The 19,463-nt window shown below is 34.1% G+C and overlaps 3 protein-coding genes, 1 non-coding gene and 1 pseudogene across 6 annotated transcripts; 2 read left to right on the top strand and 3 right to left on the bottom strand.

Moving 5' to 3' along the window:
* Positions 1–1,261: 1,261 nt before the first annotated feature.
* TRNAG-UCC lies at positions 1,262–1,333 on the top strand. The gene has a single exon. It is a non-coding gene; the product is annotated as a tRNA-Gly (tRNA).
* Positions 1,334–1,797: 464 nt separating this feature from the next.
* Positions 1,798–5,782, bottom strand: LOC114407772 (protein ABIL1-like). Its single transcript, XM_028371010.1, has 9 exons — positions 5,544–5,782; positions 5,249–5,331; positions 4,413–4,563; positions 4,241–4,340; positions 4,046–4,138; positions 3,818–3,905; positions 3,639–3,691; positions 3,417–3,523; positions 1,798–2,222 (listed from the first exon to the last, which is right to left on the bottom strand). Exons 1-9 carry the CDS (start codon positions 5,598–5,600, stop codon positions 2,064–2,066), a joined length of 891 nt encoding a protein of 296 aa, XP_028226811.1. The 5' UTR covers positions 5,601–5,782; the 3' UTR covers positions 1,798–2,063.
* A 678-nt stretch (positions 5,783–6,460) lies between these two features.
* LOC114407771 lies at positions 6,461–8,158 on the top strand (annotated as a pseudogene).
* A 1,773-nt stretch (positions 8,159–9,931) lies between these two features.
* Positions 9,932–14,393, bottom strand: LOC114407770. 3 transcript variants are annotated; one of them, XM_028371008.1, is made up of 3 exons: positions 14,178–14,393; positions 13,160–13,376; positions 9,932–12,077 (listed from the first exon to the last, which is right to left on the bottom strand). In XM_028371008.1, the coding sequence occupies exon 3, from the start codon at positions 11,974–11,976 to the stop codon at positions 10,144–10,146; it is 1,833 nt and encodes a 610-aa protein (XP_028226809.1). In that variant the 5' UTR covers positions 11,977–12,077; positions 13,160–13,376; positions 14,178–14,393; the 3' UTR covers positions 9,932–10,143. The 3 variants fall into 3 exon arrangements, with proteins under 3 accessions (XP_028226809.1, XP_028226808.1, XP_028226810.1); XM_028371007.1 differs by lacking the exon at positions 13,160–13,376; XM_028371009.1 differs by lacking the exons at positions 13,160–13,376; positions 14,178–14,393 and adding an exon at positions 13,034–13,153.
* A 1,741-nt stretch (positions 14,394–16,134) lies between these two features.
* Positions 16,135–17,480, bottom strand: LOC114407769 (putative F-box protein PP2-B12). The gene is made up of 3 exons (XM_028371006.1): positions 17,099–17,480; positions 16,899–17,017; positions 16,135–16,822 (listed from the first exon to the last, which is right to left on the bottom strand). The coding sequence occupies exons 1-3, from the start codon at positions 17,423–17,425 to the stop codon at positions 16,315–16,317; spliced, it is 954 nt and encodes a 317-aa protein (XP_028226807.1). The 5' UTR covers positions 17,426–17,480; the 3' UTR covers positions 16,135–16,314.
* Between the last annotated feature and the right edge of the window lie 1,983 nt (positions 17,481–19,463).

Below are 19,463 nucleotides of genomic sequence, written 5' to 3'. Positions count from 1 at the left end.
CCTTTGACAGGAATTATATATGAATTACCTTCATACACTCATTTGCTTTGCACCAAACTTGTAGCTGTGATTGAGGTGATCATAGCCAAAACCATGGTAAGAAAAATGAAGATAGGCGTTGGAGGTGACAAACAGGGTTGGGCATCTTTGGAGATTAGAGTGTTCCATGATTTGGTAATATAATGGATCCTCACCTCTCTCTCACTGTGGTGTGGCGGTCAGCCACTCAAAGACTGTAGTATTACATTTATATTCATAATAACATAACAACTCGATCTATTAATCATCATAATTATTATTATTAATAATCTAATAGATAAATAAAATTGTTAATTTGTAAATCTTGGAGAACTCATATTACAATTAGAAATTAGAAAGAATAAAATCATAAATTTGAAAAATTAAGTAACTAAAATTATAATTTAATACCTGAAACTTACCTTCTGTAGCTTGGGAGGTTTGGATTCTGTCAAATTTTGTTTTCCACGTGTTGCGTTACTGTATCATTGTGAACCTTGGAGTTCCTAATCTGTGATGGCATTTTTATATTTTTAGCCACATAAATTAATTGAAGTGATATATCCACATATATATTGATAGACTCAAGTTTATTTTTCTTGACAATAACTTGTTGAGTTCATCCTTCAAATGTTATTGGACTGATTTGGAAACTGAGTTGGGTAAAATTACTTTTAAAAGAAGTAATTTTGAACCGTTAGATGTAGTTATGATGTGTATTTAAACGAATTTCATCTACAAATTCCACATTTACATTTACATGCGTCACACTGGAAATTCATAAAATTTGACTAATTTGTTACGAAATTCATAAAATTGAAGATTGAGTTATGTGCGCTCAAACTTCTAAAAATTAAATCAATACTTTTAATAACAAAATTACATATTTACTCAACATAAATATTGAAAGTTCATTCTTTATAATGTAAATCACTAAGTTTCAATTATATGATGATTATATATATTTATTATACTTACATATATATGATGCAACCAGTGACTAAATATTTTGCTCAAGTTGATGACCGAATCAAACTTAATATGACTGACAAAATTAATGACTGAGTTAAGTGTATTATCAATTAACATAAAAATAAAATAACGAATGAATTATATATATATATACACATACATGCATGCTTAAAAAGAATTGGAAAAGGTATAAATATAAAATTTGGATTGTAGATGCAACTGTAGATTATATAGGAAAGGTTAATTTTGTACGACCATCCTGCACCAAAAAGCGTTTGTAGTCCAACGGTTAGGATAATTGCCTTCCAAGCAATAGACCCGGGTTCGACTCCCGGCAAACGCAAAGTTTTTACAATAATACATTTTTATTTCACATCCTGATTGCCTTGCGGAATTTTACAGTAATAACAAAGCCCACAAATAATAATGGTTTTGATTTACACGTTACTTAGCATACTCAATCTCCATATATACTAATACACATCCTCTTTTTTAGTCTTTTTGACAACGGACCTCTTTCAATTTTTGGTAGTACTTTGATTACAGCAGAAATTCGACATTTCATGGTTTTCTGTTCGGACGTATTTTATTTACTAGTGCAAGTCCCTGCCTTTTGGAAAATTTTATCAACATAAAAGACCATTTTGGAAAACTTTATGAAGCATCATAAGACAAGAAAGTCAAACTTTTTTCTATAGCATCAATACACATATGGTGCAAAAAACTCACTAACCCTATACATAGATCACAATTCACAAGTTCATATTTCTTGAGTAATCTAGTGAGTAGAAGATTCAACAATCATCATTCAAAGACTAGAACTAGAAATATATACTAATGTAATTCTGTTCATTAGTGGACGAGTGGTCAACGAAAAGAGAATTATATCAAAGTTGTTTTCTTAACTCCTCTTTTATGAAAAAATAAAAAGAAAAAAAAGTGGCATCTATCCAATCATTGCAGAGCTTGCATTTGCCTCAAGAGGTATCATTCTTAACTCCTCTTTGATAAAAAAAAAAAAAAGAATGACATCTATCCACATCATCCAGAGCTTGCATTTGCCTTGATAGTTATCATAAGACAGAACCGGCCTTCAACTTAGCTGCAGTTTGCTTGACAAAGAAACTAGAAAGCACACTTTTACTGCGAGTGTGAACTTGGACAGCCTCACGTCCATTTCGATCATCAAAGGAACCATATGTTGTCAATGGTTTGGAATGCTTCAGTGCATCCTGCAAACACAGTTTCATCAGTAACTTCGCCAAAGTTACACCACAAAACCACTAAAAAATCGTCCTTTAACTCTGAGACTCTTAAGTTCGTGTAAACTGGCTAGCTGGAATATATTCTCCACAATTTCAGCTACTGGTGCACTGGTTTGATAGAATCTCTAATATTTGGTGGAAGTAAAATATAAACAAATATTTTTCCCCAATGGATGTGAAAACAACATATGCATGCTGTATCGAAACCAATGTATGTAATGTTCGAATGAATCAACAAAGAGTAAATTTGGATAGTATTCATTCACACAATTTAAATATATTATATTGTATAACAAGCACATATTCATCAAAGGTAACCATATAAGATCAGGTAGATAGGGCAAATGTAGCACCAAATGCTTAATGGACAGCACAAAAGCATCGGCTTTTAAACCGAAGCATCTCAATAAGTTGGATTCGTGTTGATACTAACCTGGTTGTGAATTTGTGATATCGAAAGATTTACTGGATCAATATGATCCTGAAATTATTAAATTTGATGGACTGGTAGTACTAGCTAGTATGTTTTTGTTGGAAACTACATAAATAATAAAGTTGTTCCACTCTCCAAGTTACCTAGATTCATTGTAACTTAAGAAAATAGTGTTACAATTATTAGCTTAGTAGTTCTTTTGAATTGCATCTTGGATTCCTTACTCCCTTTGTAACTATTATGTATATAAATCCTTAGGCTGAGTGTGCTACTTTGTTAGAACAATTAGTTGAGGCATAATAATTGTTGGTAAGGATAAGTGGTTAGATAGGAGGAGGATGTAAGAGAAGAAATATTCAGTATAGTATCATTTCATTCATTTGTAAATTGATCAATTACTCTTTGTGAAAGCATTAGGATTGAGTTACTGGTATAACGAACTTCCAAAATTGTCAATCAAATCAGTCAAATACCCCCTTAAGCCTATCAGACTGATTATCCTATTCTAGAAATGAACTTCACACCGAGCCTTTATTCACGTGTAAAATCCAAACTAGTACCCCTGATAAATTCTGACAAAGATCTTGCCTGGCAATGCTAATTTTTTTTATCAGTTTTGCAAACACACGAAAATAAATAGCAACATATTGGTCAACAATAATCACAATTTCACTATTCTATCAAACATGGCACCACCAGGCATTTGAACCTGATGAAAGTGGCATTACCCTGCCTGTGGCACCCATAGTTTGGGTGGCAGCACCAGAAGTAGGAACTCCATTTGTCAAGTGAGGTGGTGCTGCTGAGGTTTTCATCCGCGTACTCCCTTCACTATCTACAAGCACAAAAGTAGCAATTGTAAGGAGCTATTGTCTATACACATAACATAACCATTGCTTGCCCAACTGAACTGAATTATATAATACATGGGATGCAGCTATTCAGCATACCTAAAAGGTGGAAAACTCCAGAGATCTTCTTATAAAATTTTGAGTCCTTGGTGCTGCAAAAGTGGATGTGTTAAAATATTAAAATAGCACTCCCCGTATCTTGAGCTACAATAATGCCATCAATGGAATGCATAACAAATAAAGCAACAGGCCTACACAGCCTCAAATTATAAACTTACTTTTTTGAAGTCCGTGAAGTCTGTTTTTTTAAGGTAGACTTAGTTTCTGATGCTAAATGCCATGAAAGAGTTTTTGAAATAGGGGTACCTAGATACAACAATACACATTCAGTTAGATAATATGATGTACACTTACCACCAAACCAAAAGAAAAGGGAAAGGGGGGAGGGGAGGAGAACATACGTCAAAACCAAAAACTCCAGAAGGGACAATTTTCCAACAACAGACCTGAAGAATGAAGACGAGTTCTGGTTTGAAATGAATTTTGTCTTGCACCAATTTTTCTGTGTGGGATGAAATGTACCTTTTTATTGACGGGATCTAGCTTGCATTGTTAAACAGAAACAAAGAGAACCATAAGAAAACCTAAATCTGTAGAGTCAATAATTAATTCTGGAGGAAAATGAGAACAGTACAGCATACTTGGCAAAATGTAGTGCTTATGATGTCTGGGAATGAAAGCCAACAACTGCTGTTGCCGAAGACCTTCTTTATCAGTGTACATATGCCATGTAAGAAGTCTCTGCATGTAAGCAAATATCTCACTTCAACTCCAATTAGAATTTATTTATTTTGAAAAAATATTTTTAATTACCTGATTCAAAGTAGAGACCTTCAAATCCATGGTCGAGACATCAAATGTTTGCTTCTCAAGAATGTCGCTTAACTTGTAAGCCACAGTTCCTAGATGATCAACAGCATTAACAAGGGCCCTTACTACATAATCTTTCATGTTGTCAAGTACCCTGAGGCATTAATAAAATAAATCTCAGGAGAAATCCATTAAGTTCACATACGTAAGAATTATCAGCCGGCAGATTACACACAAGCCTATATAATATAATATTAAAGGAACTGTCCCAACTGTCCCTCCCATATGCTGTTAAATTAGCTAGTCACAAAATTTTCTAGGTTACGAATTCATTTGAGGATGACCATATGCCATATCATCCATCCTCTCCAATTTCATTATGGAGAGACAATCATACATTGTAAGAATCAATGGTACAACAAGTGCTTCTGCCTATATACAACACTATAGGAAAGATCAGGGTTCAGGGCCCAACACAACAGAAGTTACATTAACAAGAACATATTTTAGTTAATGTTCTTTAAGTGTCCTCTTTAAGACCATTCAATATTTGTTATCAGAAATCATTATGTTAATTTCTTATCTTTTAAGTACTCTCAATCAGCTTTCTTGTCTACAACATATTGTTTTATCCACCTAAATCAAATCATACAACTAGCACTTAAAGAAATACCAAATGCACAATGTAGTAGAAACTTTTAGCCGTAACATTGACAGCCTGGAACTAACTAGCATTTAGCAGAGCAATCCAGCGGAATCACTAGTTATTAAGGGAAGGAGGTAAGGCTACCTTACAGAACAGCAAACTAAAATACTCATTAACAAACAAGTATCCTTACATTGGTTTTTTATCACTATTGAGATAAGATTTCTCACAGTAGTCTGCAGCAGAATAGAGTTGAGGCCTCAGGTTCTTAAGTTCCTGAAAGAAATGTTTCTCAATTAGAATGAGTAACGTTTTTTTTTTTTTTTTTTGCATTGCTTAGAGGTCCAAAATCTAGTAATGTCATAAAGAGGTTTGATGATATGAATTTGAACAAATGAGAAACAATAGTAACAGACACGGTAATTCAGTTTAGTAAGTTGAAATGAATGGCAATTGTGGTAGAAGTAAAAAGAGAGAGATCTAATGACCTGCAAGGCGAAGATGAAGCTCTTGCCGTGTTCCATGGAAACCTCGTCGAATGTCATGGCACAATGTTCGATAAAAGAACTACTATAACGTTAATATCAGGTTATTTTGTTTGGTTTGGTGGGAAAAGCAACACAGGTGGATCAAATTCAAGAGCTGAAGAGAGAGTGAGTCACAAAGAAGAAGACAACACAGTCAAATTCCAAAGACAATATATCACTCCTTTCATTACATCCGAAAATCTCCCAACACAATTAACTGATTAAGAATTATTATGTTCTCTGTTGTAACGGAAACGGCAATTTAACTTCAAAAGACATCCATGCCCTTCGCTTTCTTATTCCATTTTTATATGAACTGGTCCTGACTGGTCCTACATTATAAACAACATCTTATTTACACATGTATCAATACCATGTTTATATTTATAAACATACATACTATATGATAAATTATGTCATTTTTAAATCTCAACTTTTAATTTCTTTAGTTAACTACTATATTTTCCCACTTTAAAAATAAACAAATTAAGTCTTATTTTAAAGCGGGTGCAAAGATACAGAAAATGAAAAAGAAAAAAAAAGTTAGGGAATATGCTCTGCTCTCAACTAAAGGCAAGGCACCTAAAGATTCTAATCTTTCATGAGGCATTATTCTGTTGTCCAAGTTTTTATCTCCATCTCCGTTCTTTTTTTTGTTCGTTTTTTCTCTATCAAGCCCCATACCATAAGGTAACATTGTTTTATTTTATTAGAGGAAGAAGGCGAGGCGAGGGCCCAAAAAGTATAGTCAAAAGAAAGAACGAAAATCCAAATCCAACCAATCACACACTTTTCCCACTTAATAACTCAATACATCTAATCTTGCTTTCATCCTCTTCTCAACCTTTTCTTTTTTTCTTCTGCAGGGATGACATTTTCATCGAAAAATTCTGACCCATAACCATGTTCCTTCTCATCCTTTCCCCAGAAACGTCATTTGTCCCAAAATTTTGCACAACCCTAACCCTAAACCCAGCAAGGTCCACACCTTAAAACCCGTCACAAGGGGCAAGGCAATTGGGTTAAAACTTAAAAGTGAGTTGCAAAGTTAAGGATCATATTCGTGATAGGATTTTGGATTTGGATCATAATTTAAGTTCGTACGGACAATTTTCCGCTCCAGTGAAGCTAGAAGAAAAAAAAAAGCTAAAATACTACGTGAATTTTGGGTATGCTATTCGGTCTCTGAGAGAGGATTTCCCTGGCCTCTTCTACAGAGAACTCTCCTTCGACTTCTACAGGTTCCCATTTCCCTCCTTTACTTTTCTCATTTTTATTTGCATGGTTGAAAATTCAAACAATTTTTTCTTCTTTCAGGGATGATATCGTATTTAAAGACCCTTTGAATACGTTCGTTGGCATTGAGGATTGCAAGTCAATATTCTGGGCTCTAGGGTTTCATGGCAGGATGTTTTTGAAGGCTTCTACAGGATGTCATTATGTTTCGCTGGACTGTTCATGGAATAACACGAGATCCATGGGAGAGTCGTACTCGTAGTAGGTTTCATGGAACCTCTCAGTATAAGCTTGACAAGAATGGCATGATTTTTTAACACCGTGTTGACAGTGTTGCTCTCAACAATTACACATTCTAAATTTAAAGTGCTGCCTCGTGTGGAAGACTTGTTTCAGATTATTGGCTGCCCTTCTACTCCAAGACCAACTTATTTTGAAACACCCTCATCTACAAAGAGAATTTGATTTATTAATTGTTGCTCAACTTCTACTTCTAGTTCTTCCAAATCAAACACTTTTGGTGTAAATATGGAATATATTGAGCAACTTGCTTCACATATAAAGCTGCCTAAAAATGGTATTATAGGGTCTTTTTGGGTGGTTTGAACAAGCGTAACAGGATAATAACGATAAACAATGATATTCCTTCCAGTAAAGAAAGATAACCAATGATATAGTGATATAATTATTTGAATAGAAGAAGGTGAACAAGTTAAATCCCAGTTTGGAAGTTGAAGACAATGTTCCTAGGTACCACCACAACGGGACTCCTAACAACCAAAAGCCACATCATAGTCCTTCTCCATCTGAGACCTGAAAGTCAAACTGAAGTGCCATTGTACGACGAGCAGGACCATCTCCAACGTAAGTCACAATTCTCTGGAATTTTGTCTCCACTTTCAAACTCTTGTCAGCATAGAAGGCCACGAAAGAAGGATAGTTGAGTTCATAAGATGGTCTGGAGCAATTATAGGACTTTGATCGCACACATAGTCTTGAGGGCTGGCATCGTAAACCATTGCTAGAGGAGAAGCCCGTTGAGGCCGCCACCCTGCGTTCTCCTCAATGGGCTTTCCAGTAAGAAGGACCAGATCGAGTTCATTGCCAACTTCATCAAGTAGGAACTGTTTTAACGGAAGAAAACAAAAGGGTGCATCGATGATTTAACCCGCACTGTGATATGTAGTGCTACGTATAAACCACAAGCTCAATGCATCTACTGTATGCCAAAAAGTCACGCACTGCTTTCATGTAATCTCACTTATTCTAAAGGTCACAAACACTTATTTTATTATACATACTGCTGATTAGTAATAACGCTCTTCATAATTTCAAATATATATCTTTTGTCTGGCTTTGTTTCACTAGTTTTCCACAAAGCTTGCTGTATTTAGAGGAGTACATTATATTTAATTTATAATTGATTTGAACTAAAAATACTTTGTTGCTTATCCTATATAATATAGATGATGAAGAATTAAAATACCTAAAAAACACAAACTTTATGTTTAACAAGATATTTATGATAATTTTTAACTTTTTTTACTAACAGAAAAATAATATTTTTAGTATCTTTTAACATTCTTCAAAATGTTAACTGAAATATATTTTTTCTTCAACTTTTATCCTACAAAAAAGACAAACGCTAACTTATAGTTTTTTTTTAATATTTTTTTCAACTTTATTCTTAATATATTTATTCATTTTTTTGTTAAGTTTTTATATAAATATGATTTTATTATTTTATAATTTTTATATACTTTAAATATTTTTAATTGAACACTTATAATTTAATAAATTATTTTAACTTTCAACTATCCGCTAATTTTTTAACTTTCAGCTAACTTTTCAATATAATCAAAGAATTAAAAAAAAAAGACTGCGATAGAATAAATTATAATTATCCATGCTAATTAGAAAATCAACAAAAAAAATTTATTAAAAAGGAATGAAGCCACACACATATAATGTTTTTCTCTTATATGGTAATAATTATAAAATTATCGATGGTAACAATAAATATAAATTCATGTTATTTAAATGATTATATATTTTAACAAATAGAATACTATGAATTACCTTAAAAATATATTGAAAATTTTATTGATTTTCTTATAAATCAATTTGAAATTATTTTTATATTTCCAAACTTATGATATCAAATACGTTCTTCAAAAATAAAAAATAGACATCAAAATTGTCCTTTTAACAACTTTTTCTTCATCAAAGTAAGGATTATTTTTGTCTCTTTTAACTATTTGGAACGTCCAATTAATAGTAACTTTTTTCTCATTCTCCTCTACCAAGCACAAGCTTAAAGACAACTATCCAAACTTATCACGATCACATATTTATGTGAACCTGTGATCACATCTTCTGAGGGATGCCTTGTCCTTTTTTTCAATTTTGACAGCAACATGCTCTTGGTTGCCCTAATGAATAAGAAAAATGAACAAATTAAATGTCTAAGATTTGGTGATTGGAACATGGAATGCCACCGATGTAATTATGTGGCTATTATAGTATTCAATTCTACTATTGTGTTGAGTTTCTTCTTACTCGGGGGCCCTTGACTTGCAAAACTGACCCTTGAACAATCACAGAACGAAGTCTGACCAGTAATAAATTGATAATTAATGCACTTGCTTCCAAAAGAGGTGCATTTCAATGCATGCAGACTTGGAAGTTGAAATACAAAATGCTAAGGATGCACTGGGCAAATACTTCCAACTGCCAAGAACTGGCCCGATGGGCAACAATTAGAAGCAAATTTCTGGTTACATCTTCCATTCACCTGTCGCAATAAATAAATAAATAAGATCCTCCAGTTATCTGTGCCTTTCTTTTGTAACGCCATTTGAAAATGCTTTTCCATGACAGTACCCTAACTTTGTCGATCGATTTTCTTGACTTTATCATTCTTCTAGAGTGAAGTTCATAAAAATCCAATCAAGAAAGGCCTTTACAATTCAAGACATAACTAAGAGAACTAAAATTGACAAAACCTGAAAACCAAGCAGCATTTTTTAGGAATGATGATATATAATACCAGTTCAAGTTATTTTGCCCAACTTCAAATCATTATGAAACAATATCCAGAACAGAGACAAACCGGCAAGACAATTTTCTGACATTAACTAATTATTAAGTGAAACGAGAAAACAGCCATGCAGACAGCCCGCTACCATTTGATGAGAACCTTGGCAAAAACTAATGGATTCTTATTTTGTTCAGAATACATTTAAATTACAATACAAACACAACATTCGTTCTATCTCATATATGTCCCATAAACAAAAGATATTTCAACAAGTAAACAAATTTTTCAAATGGGCATTGTGCATTTCTTTTGAGAATGTCCTAACATATGACAGCGACCACATTGAACAACTCTTTTGGGACGCTTAAAGTTCTCCACTCGTAGAACCTTCTTTTTAGGCCTTCCAGGCGGCCGGCGAGTCTTTGGTGGGCAAATTATTATATCAAACCTTGCACCTCCTCCTCCTTCTGCTCCTTCTCCCAGATCTCTCCACTGGCTCTTATCTGGTATAGGATTTATCATCTGTGAATAAGTCATTCTGTAACTTTGTACAGTGAAGCATGGTTCAGCAAACATGTGGGCATTGTGTCCACAAGAAATAAGTGCAGCAGCAGCATGGGCACAAGGTAAGCCATACAGCTGCCAACGGCGACAGGAGCACTCACGACTCCGTATATCCACAATATTGGTCCTCTCAGTTGACACAATTTCAAACTCAACTTCATTTGCCCGGAGCACTTGATAGCAATGAGCATCAGCAATTGCTTCCAAGATTCGCTTCTCAGCAGATGGTACAAGAATTGATGTCCACCTCATGCCCATATCCTGCCGATCATTAAACCACGATACCATCTGCTGGCGGATGTGTTCCATCATCTGTACTACAGGGAGCTCATGACATTCAAGGGCCCAGTTATACAATAATTCTGTTACCCCAAGTGTGAAATGGCCATATCGAACACCGTCAAAGTATGCCACGGCCCAAAGATAGGGAGGAAATTGTTGAAACCATGATATAACATCTTGTGAAATTTCCATCATCTCAGTAATCTTGCTTTCAAATTCAGCAGCAGTAAGCGCATAAACAGCATTCCAAAAGATGTTTACCAACTTTGTATTTTTAAATGTATCACGAAAATTTTCACTAACAGAACGCAGACAGAAACCATGTGAAGCAGTAGGGAAATGTGTTTCTACAGCCTCCACCAAGCCTCTTTGCCTTTCAGACAATATTGTCAGTCTAGGCATGTTGTCTGTGTTTACTCCTAGAAGTTTCCGCAATTCTGACATGAACCACATCCAGTTTTCATCACTTTCTGAGTCAACAACAGCAATAGCCAAAGGAAACAAAGCATCATCGGCATCAACAGCTGCAGCACAGAGCAATGTACCTAGGTATTTTCCTTTAAGATGTGCTCTGTCAAGTTCTAAAAGTGGCCTACAAGCATTTATAAACCCATAAATTGATGCACGATAAGAAATAAACAGTCGTTGAAAACAATTTTCTTGTCCAGTGGCAACAACAGACGCAATGCTACCAGGGTTGGTTTTCCTTATTTGTTCACAGTAAGCAGGGAGAAGACGGTAACCCTCTTCAAATGTTCCATGAAGTGCAGCCATGCTACGTTCCTTCCCCCGCCAAGCTTGCATGTAAGAAACTGCAACTCCATGCTGATCACGAATATCTTGCAGTATTTCCCTTGGTTTGTATTGTGGATTATCTCGAATGCGTGCTTCAACAGATCTTGCAACCCAACCTACTGATGCCTGCTGATGATGAAGGTTCTGAACTCCCTCGCAAGTATGCTCTCCGTGTAGAGTTCTTACAGTAAAAGTTGGAACACCGGGACACTTTGCTACATGGACCCGCCATGGGCACCCTTCTTTGGAGCATTTTGCTATAAAACGACTGCGATCTGACTTAACTATCCTAAGATCAAAATGCATGGCAATGGCAATATCTTTCAGTGTTCTTCGGCAGGTTTCCACATCTGCAAACTCTTGCCCAATGACTAACGGCTGCTCTGCTACAGTAACAGTACTAACAGATGTGTTGTTATCTAAAACTAAAGAATGATTAGCCATATATCCACCAAAACAAGAAAAGATCAATGTCATCTGACTCTAAGGGTTTCCATCATATTTATGAATTATCAAGGGCTTCCAAGGATAGGAATTGAAAAATGCCATCATACCAAACTTCCAGCCAATTACAAACTCTGCAATACATAACAGAAGTAATGGTTAAATTCTATAAGCAGTTCAGAACAGAAAGTCATTGAAACAAAATGGAAATTTGGGAACATTGTACAAGTAAAGAACATACAAACTGTAAACAAAGTAAGTAGCTAACTTATAATGGATGTTCAAAAATTAGATTATTCAAAATGAAAACAACTGCAGAGGGAGAAAAAAAGTAAAATGACCCACCAGTAGACTTAGAAAAATCTACAAACTTATATGCTAATGTAATTTGTAAATAGATTATTGCTTGTTCAATTTTGAAAATTATGAGGCTGACAACAAAAGGGGAGTTGCAGAAGTAGAATATTCACCTCTAGCATTAAATCAATAAGTTATTCGATAAACAGAAGTTCAAACTTTACAAGGAACCCAAGGAACATAATTTAAACTAAGCATTTTTCATGAAATAAAATTAGGAAGACGAGATGCCAGGATGGTGCCTTAGTCCAAGATTTGGAAAGCCCCTGAACTCAAAGAGCACTTTTAGATAACTTAGATTTACCTCATATCAAGGAAATGAATGGGGGCTTGAGTCTTTAACCTATGAAATACAAGACTTTATCTTACTCCACTCGACCAACCCCTTGGGATTTGAACTGAGCATTTTTTATTAGTAAGGAAAAGCAATTGCTTTGGTTAATTTAATTACAATCATTACGATTTCAAGTTGTTGTAAAACCTACTATGTGTGAGTATGTATAACTCAATACATAGAAAAGATTACACAAATGAAACAAGACAAAGAGACTAACACACTATTGAGATACAGAGACGGAAATAATTAGAAGATGATCCTAGTTCTCCATCCCTTTAACTTAATTTGGTTGTAAACTTGGAAGCCTTTTATTTCATTTTCTTAATTTTAATTAGAGAGATGTTGAAAATGATATATTTAAGGAGCCAGGGGATGGGGACTGAAATCAAGCATTACATTTTAATGATATAATTGCAGGATTGTGGCTAAACTATGCCTTAATTCCAAAATCAAAGTTCAGAATTTGATCAGCCAGATCTAATGGTTGCAGGTGAAGAAAGAGCTTGGTCACAGCAACCATACATAAAGGGATAATTTTAATCCTTGGCAGTTTCTATGGAACTTGTTCAACTACATGTATCCACAAGCTGCATTTATAGTTGTAGTTGCAGATTCCTTTAACTTATCCACCGCCATCTAACTGGTCATTGCCCACGGAAAATCCACATTTCCGAAGAATATTACTCTGAGTACTTTGCCAACATGCCCTTGCCTAAACTTCCCAAATGGTTAATTGGTCCTGCACACAATTCCAGTGATTAATTCGTAAAAACTTGTTGCCTGCACAGGACTGCTTCATTGTGTATGTTTTCTTAGGAATAGTTAAACACAGATCATATTCTCACTCGGGAAATATAGGAGGACATCACAGTAACTGCAAGCTCATTTAAACAGAACAAAAACCTAGTGACCTCCAAATATCCACTCAGTCTAATCCCCTCACAGGCATTAAAACAAAGAACACTTTCATCTTTCTAACTGCGCATGTTTTGATTCAGAAACTGAGGTTATGGTTTTTCAGAAAAATGTGAGGGTTCTCTTTTTTAAGAAGCAAACAGCATCAACAAAGAAGAAAGCAGCATAAAACGTAACATAGTCTTATGATAATATATTTGAGGGATTGATATTCAAGCTTCAAAGCAAGGGGTCACACTCACGGAACAAGGACCACATTGCTCAACTAGGTCATATATCAAACCGTGAACGACCGTAACTGTTAACACTCCCTTCGGATCCAACAATTTTCAATCTGGAAATTTCAATTTCTGAATCCTTAATCTGGATTTCGTAAACTACGAGGTGGATTTCCCCATGGCAAAACAATTCAGAGGACGCGACCAACACACACACACATGTGAATTCTAAAAAAATGATTTTTTGTTTTTGGCACAAAGGAAAACCAAACATCCAGAAACTTGTACGAGAAAGCTAATTGGGAACATGATGCAAAACAAGAGGTGGAGGAAGGGACTTTGGCTGAAAACATGTGTAAACAAATATTGGGAGAAAAAATAAACAGAGAGAGAAAGAGATAGAGCACCTTAGTTTACACACACTTGTTGGTGTTTGAAAGTGACAGTTTGTGCTACAGTTGTTGCTGCTCTTCCTCCTCTTCCTCGTAGTTCTCTAGCTTCGCTTTCTTGAATTTGAGGGGATGGTGAACCGTAGTAAAACAAACTTCTGTTTCTTTTTGTTCTTCTCTGCTTTTGTTTTTTCTTTTTTTTTTTCTTCTTTAATTTACGTTTCGGTGGTACAAATTTGCTAAAATGTTTTTATCTGTGATTTTTCTATTTCACGTCCTACCTCACATAACTCTTTTTTATATCAATAATTTATTATCGTATAGATTGAGAATAACTCATTATCCGTGAATAAAGTACTACAGTACTATACTATCTATCAACGTGAGGAAATAAAAAAACTTATTATCTATTTCAGCTTTCAAGAATTGTGAATTCCGAAATCGTTCCTCACTCAGTTATTTCTTATTTAAATTTCAGTCCTCCTTCACTTTTAATCCTTCAATTGTTTACCTCAATATTTTTAGTCCCTCCTAATAAATTAGATATATTAAGCTTTAATACTGACATGCCTAACCAAAGTTCACAATATTTTCTACTTTATTTCTATTTTTTTTAAGTTAAAATTTTTTAGTCTATAAAATGTCCACTTTTCGATTTTAATACCAATGAGATTTTCATTTTTAAATTTTAGTCCCTATAAAATTTAATTTCTAATTTTTAGTTCTTAATTAGTTTTTCTGTCTTACTTTTGTTCATTTTAAGCTCATTAATATAATCACAAGTATCATTCAAATTAAGGAATAGTGACATAAGTGAAAGTGGAACAACATGGTCCAAATATTCACTTAAATTGAAAGCTCACTTGGCCCAAAAATTTGAAACATTAATACTAATTTTATTAGAAATACTCAACAATTGATTGTGGTTAGATTTAGGATAAAAAAATTTAAAGTGTGACAAACTAATAAATATAGGTAGATAATGAGTGTGGGGAATTCAAGGTATTTAATGAGAGTTCGATTGGTTGGTTGATGTTTGGGTCGTGCTTTCACTTTTCACATTTATCATTAATCCCTAATAATGCTTAAATCATTTTCAACCAATAAATTCATCAAAATTTTACTTTTATTTTTTAATAATATTTCACACTTTCTTATAATATCGTATGACATTTCTTACTTTAAATAATTCAATCAAATTTTTATCTCCACCAAAATATTCACTGTAATTTCTTAAATGGACCCCATAATACATTCAATTTCCCAAATATACACGATATTTCAATAATACTTGTGTAGTATGGACCCACAAAATCAAAAGACAAATGGGTTCTCTGTCTAGCAACCCAATCTTGAAAGTGGTACGACTTGTCTCAATGGAGTTGCTCTTAGGCATGCTATATATTTTTGGGACTTGAACCCAGTCATAGTTGATCGATAAGTAGTTCTAGTAAAAGTATAGTATTATTAATTCTAATTTATTTGCAAAAAGGGCTTTTGATTTAGGTGGATTGTGAGTTCAAGGTATGTTAGAATGTTTGGATCATATGTTTCTACTTTCATCTCTGTGATTATTTGCTAATAACGGTTTAAACAATACTACGTCACAATGTCAATGAGATGAAAGGGGATGAATAAGAGATTATGGATTCATTAATTAAAGACAAAAAAGTTAAATGATGACTAAAGATTAAATTAAAAGAATGAATTTTTTATAAGCAGTAAATTTGAAAGGTAGAATTTTTTATAAGCAGTAAATTTGAAAGGTAAAATTTTTGTTAGGACTAAAATTTCAATTTCAATATTTTTAAAGATTAAAAATGACAACTAATATTGTATTAGGCGATACTGTAAGATGTCATTGTGACTAATGTTAAATTTTTTTTATTATTATGTTTTTTATTTCTCATGGAATTATCAACTATTATAAAGCATACGTGAGATTAAACTTTAGATGGGGCATGAAATTGAAAAATTGAATAACTACTAGCATTTTATAAAATCAATTTAAGACTAACAATAAAAAAATGAATGACTAAAGTACGAATCATTCTAGAGCAGGCGAGTGAGCGTGGTTATATAAAAAATTTAATTGGTAGAACAAGCAAAAAAAAAAAAAAAAAGAAGAAACAACATTGTAAATTGTGCATGCTTTTTAATTTTTGTGTTTGGGCCTTATTTCGATTCCTTGAACGAGAATGCCCGCTTTCCACCCACCACTCTTGACCTCGTAGACTCCAATCTCCACCTCCTTCTCCTTCTCCTTCTCTCCGCCGACGTTGAAGAAGTCACCCAATTCCACCTCCATCCACCCATCGCTTCTCTCCTTCGGATATTCACCTCCCCCCTTAGCATTAGGCGGTGGAGGCGGCGGTGCTGCATCGAAACTATCCAGAAAACGAGAACGAACGCGGCTGAATATCCCAGGAACTATCTGCTCACGTGGCCTCCGCGGTGTCTCCGCTTCTTCCAAGTACACCGTTCTCCTCCGACCCTCAACCGACACCTCAACCGGCTGGTTATAGAACCCGTACGCACCCCCGCTCCTTTGCTTAAACACTAGGTATGCCCCGTACAATGTTTTTTCAGACAACGTGCCACTTTTGATTCCACCTTTTATTTCCAACCAACACACACTAACAAGTTCCGCCACCTCCGAAAACCTAGAAACAAACATTAAGTGATACTGCATCCTTCAATTTCATGTTAATCCAAATGATTAATAAATTAAATAATTACCTGGCCGCTGGAACAGAAGTCCATCTCCAATACCTGGGAGTGTCTCCCCAAACAATTGAGAGACTTCGGGCTGAGAGCATGTAGCATATTTTGCCGTTCAGTTTATCGAGTGCAAAGCTCTGGTGATTAATTAATTTTCCAATTAATGAAAGATATACGTGTATAATTATTGAGAGAAAAAATGATTTTATTTGTAATACCTTTTTACCAGCGTCTATGAGGAGGGGGTTATGGCATAGGTGGAGGTAGAGGTCCTTCTTGGAAGAGTAATTGGTGAGAGTGGAGGGCTTGGAAGATTGGGAAATGATAGCCTGGTAATCGGAGGGGAGGAACCTTTCCCATACGAAGTCGGTTACTGAGGCAGATCTGAAGGAGGAAGAGACCAAAGAGAGAACGCAGGCATCTGGAGGAGTGGTGAACGAAACTATATTCGCTATGCAACCTTCAGGGAGATGCTCAAACTCACCACCGCCAACTTCTTCTTCTGCTTCCAAAACCATTACTTTGTTCCTGCTCTTATTATCCATAATCTTCCTCTTCTATGCTCTCTCCTCTCCTCTTATATAACTGCAAGGAGAAGTACTGATTTTGAATACTAGGAAAGCTTAGCGGTTAAGCTTCGATCATATCCTGCATTTTTATTTGCCGCACAATTTTATTTATAATATCTTTTCCTTTTACAAAGAAAAAAAGACAAGGAGAAAAAAAGTAAAAAGAAACTCCAGTCAAGATAAATAATTTAAAGAACAAATAAAAAATAACTATTATTTTTATAAATGCAATATTTTAAAAGAACAATTATGCTACTATTCAATTGTAACTCTAAGAGAAAGAATTTATTACTATTTAATTTCAAAATTTAATAATACATAGTATGAGGAATGTTATATTGTTATGTATCGAATGAAGATTTGTTGGTTTGGATTAATATAAACTTATTTAAGATATTCCATTTGTAGAAAATATAACCGCGGTGACAATTTCTACTGAGACTGAGAGGAGCTTAAACTGGCACAATGGAGAACACAGCGGTGAGGAGAGGTTTAAATTTTAAAGAGAGAATGAGAAAATAAATAAATTTTTACTTTTAAAAATAACTTTTATTTTATTTTACAACTGAATAATTATTTTTGATAGAGCTGAATAATTTATCATTCTCTCTTGTTTGTTTTGTCGTTCAAACATATATATAATAAAGAATAAATAAAAAGAGAAAAGGTTCTTTATCTTTATTGCATAATAAAAGCATCCGTATAAGATATCCACGTCAAACAATTCCTTTTTAGCATTTTAAGTTTTAACAATGCGTTATCGATTCGGTCAATTAATAACATGATAATGATAATGCGCTATTGCGATACTTATAGCCTGGGCGCGTTCGTCCGTCATACTTCATACCTTCTCGTTCATTTTTGGATATTTTCTCTATTTTTTTTAAGTTATCCTAATATTCTCCATCTTTTAATTATTATTATTATTATCTGATTCTTTTTTCTCTCTTTTTTCATTTTTACTTACTACCTAATTATATATAGTGAAAATGTTAACTCTTTTTGGTCTACAGTAGAAGTCGACGATTTAGAAGTCAGTGAATTTTATAATAAATGTAAAATAACAAATATTTACTTTTTACCTTTTCATAATATCACTATAATGTTGCGTATTAGAATCAATTTCGTGTTGCCTTCAAAATAAATTAATAAAAAATCTAAGGATACCTCTTAATATGCATGTCGAGGATTTCCTTAAATAGAAAATAGAAAGCGACTGCAATAAATTGTGGGTAACTTCCATAAATTGATGGGGTAAGATGCTTGTGTATGAATGAGTTCATATTTAGTAGGATGAGATTGGGCTTATCATATTACTCCATATTTAAAGGTACGGACACGGAAGAACCCTAATTACACTCGAGCAAGTGGCTTTACGTTCCATTGACATCTTTACTGCAATTGGAAACTCTTTTGACGTGTTTGGGATTCGCTTTCTCGTGTGCCCGAATTTTGTTTTGCATGTGCATGTGATTAAATAGCATTTTACTAACCACACCGCTTCACCACTCGCATTTGAAATTAAATGCCCTACGCGTCATATGAAAATGCATGTACATTTTCATTCACGGATTCACCCTTTAAGTTTTTGTTTTAATCATTGGTATCTTATATTATCACGACAGATTACAAAGCAAATACTTTTCTCTTTCTGGATATTATTTCAAAACACCATAAAACTTACAATAAATTATGTTACACTTCTTGAGATATTATTCGAAAAACTCGGTATTGTCAATTTGTAGAGATGTACATACATACATACATATGTCAGGAACATTGTTGATCTTATTTATCAATTTGAAGACATTATTTGTGTGGAATATGAGATCTTCCCCTCTCGTTTCCTTCTCTATAGTTGAATTTATTGAGGAGAAAAGTACATAAAGTACTAAGATTGGAGAAGACATCCTAGCCTTACAATAACAATAATTGTAGCTTATTTCCACCCATCATATATATGCCCTAAGTTAATTTGGTTCTAAACCATGCACAATCCAGTACATGCATTTAC

Source organism: Glycine soja, chromosome 3 (genome assembly GCF_004193775.1).
Source record: "Glycine soja cultivar W05 chromosome 3, ASM419377v2, whole genome shotgun sequence".
In the NCBI taxonomy this organism is placed as follows: domain Eukaryota; kingdom Viridiplantae; phylum Streptophyta; class Magnoliopsida; order Fabales; family Fabaceae; genus Glycine; species Glycine soja.
The sequence above is the reverse complement of the archived record's forward strand: the minus strand, read 5'-3'. Positions and strand labels throughout refer to the sequence as shown.

Bases quoted from the DNA above. Each gene is read 5' to 3' on its own strand.
- LOC114407772 (XM_028371010.1), bottom strand. From the start codon at position 5,600: ATGACATTCGACGAGGTTTCCATGGAACACGGCAAGAGCTTCATCTTC. The intron at 5,332-5,543 runs GTCATTAGATCT...CATTTCTTTCAG, and splicing joins GCTTCATCTTCGCCTTGCAG to GAACTTAAGAACCTGAGGCC. The intron at 3,524-3,638 runs GTATGCTGAATA...TTGTGCTTGTAG, and splicing joins TGGAGTTTTCCACCTTTTAG to ATAGTGAAGGGAGTACGCGG.
- LOC114407770 (XM_028371008.1), bottom strand. From the start codon at position 11,976: ATGACATTGATCTTTTCTTGTTTTGGTGGATATATGGCTAATCATTCT.
- LOC114407769 (XM_028371006.1), bottom strand. From the start codon at position 17,425: ATGGATAATAAGAGCAGGAACAAAGTAATGGTTTTGGAAGCAGAAGAA. The intron at 17,018-17,098 runs GTATTACAAATA...ATTAATCACCAG, and splicing joins TCATAGACGCTGGTAAAAAG to AGCTTTGCACTCGATAAACT. The intron at 16,823-16,898 runs GTAATTATTTAA...GTTTGTTTCTAG, and splicing joins ACTTCTGTTCCAGCGGCCAG to GTTTTCGGAGGTGGCGGAAC.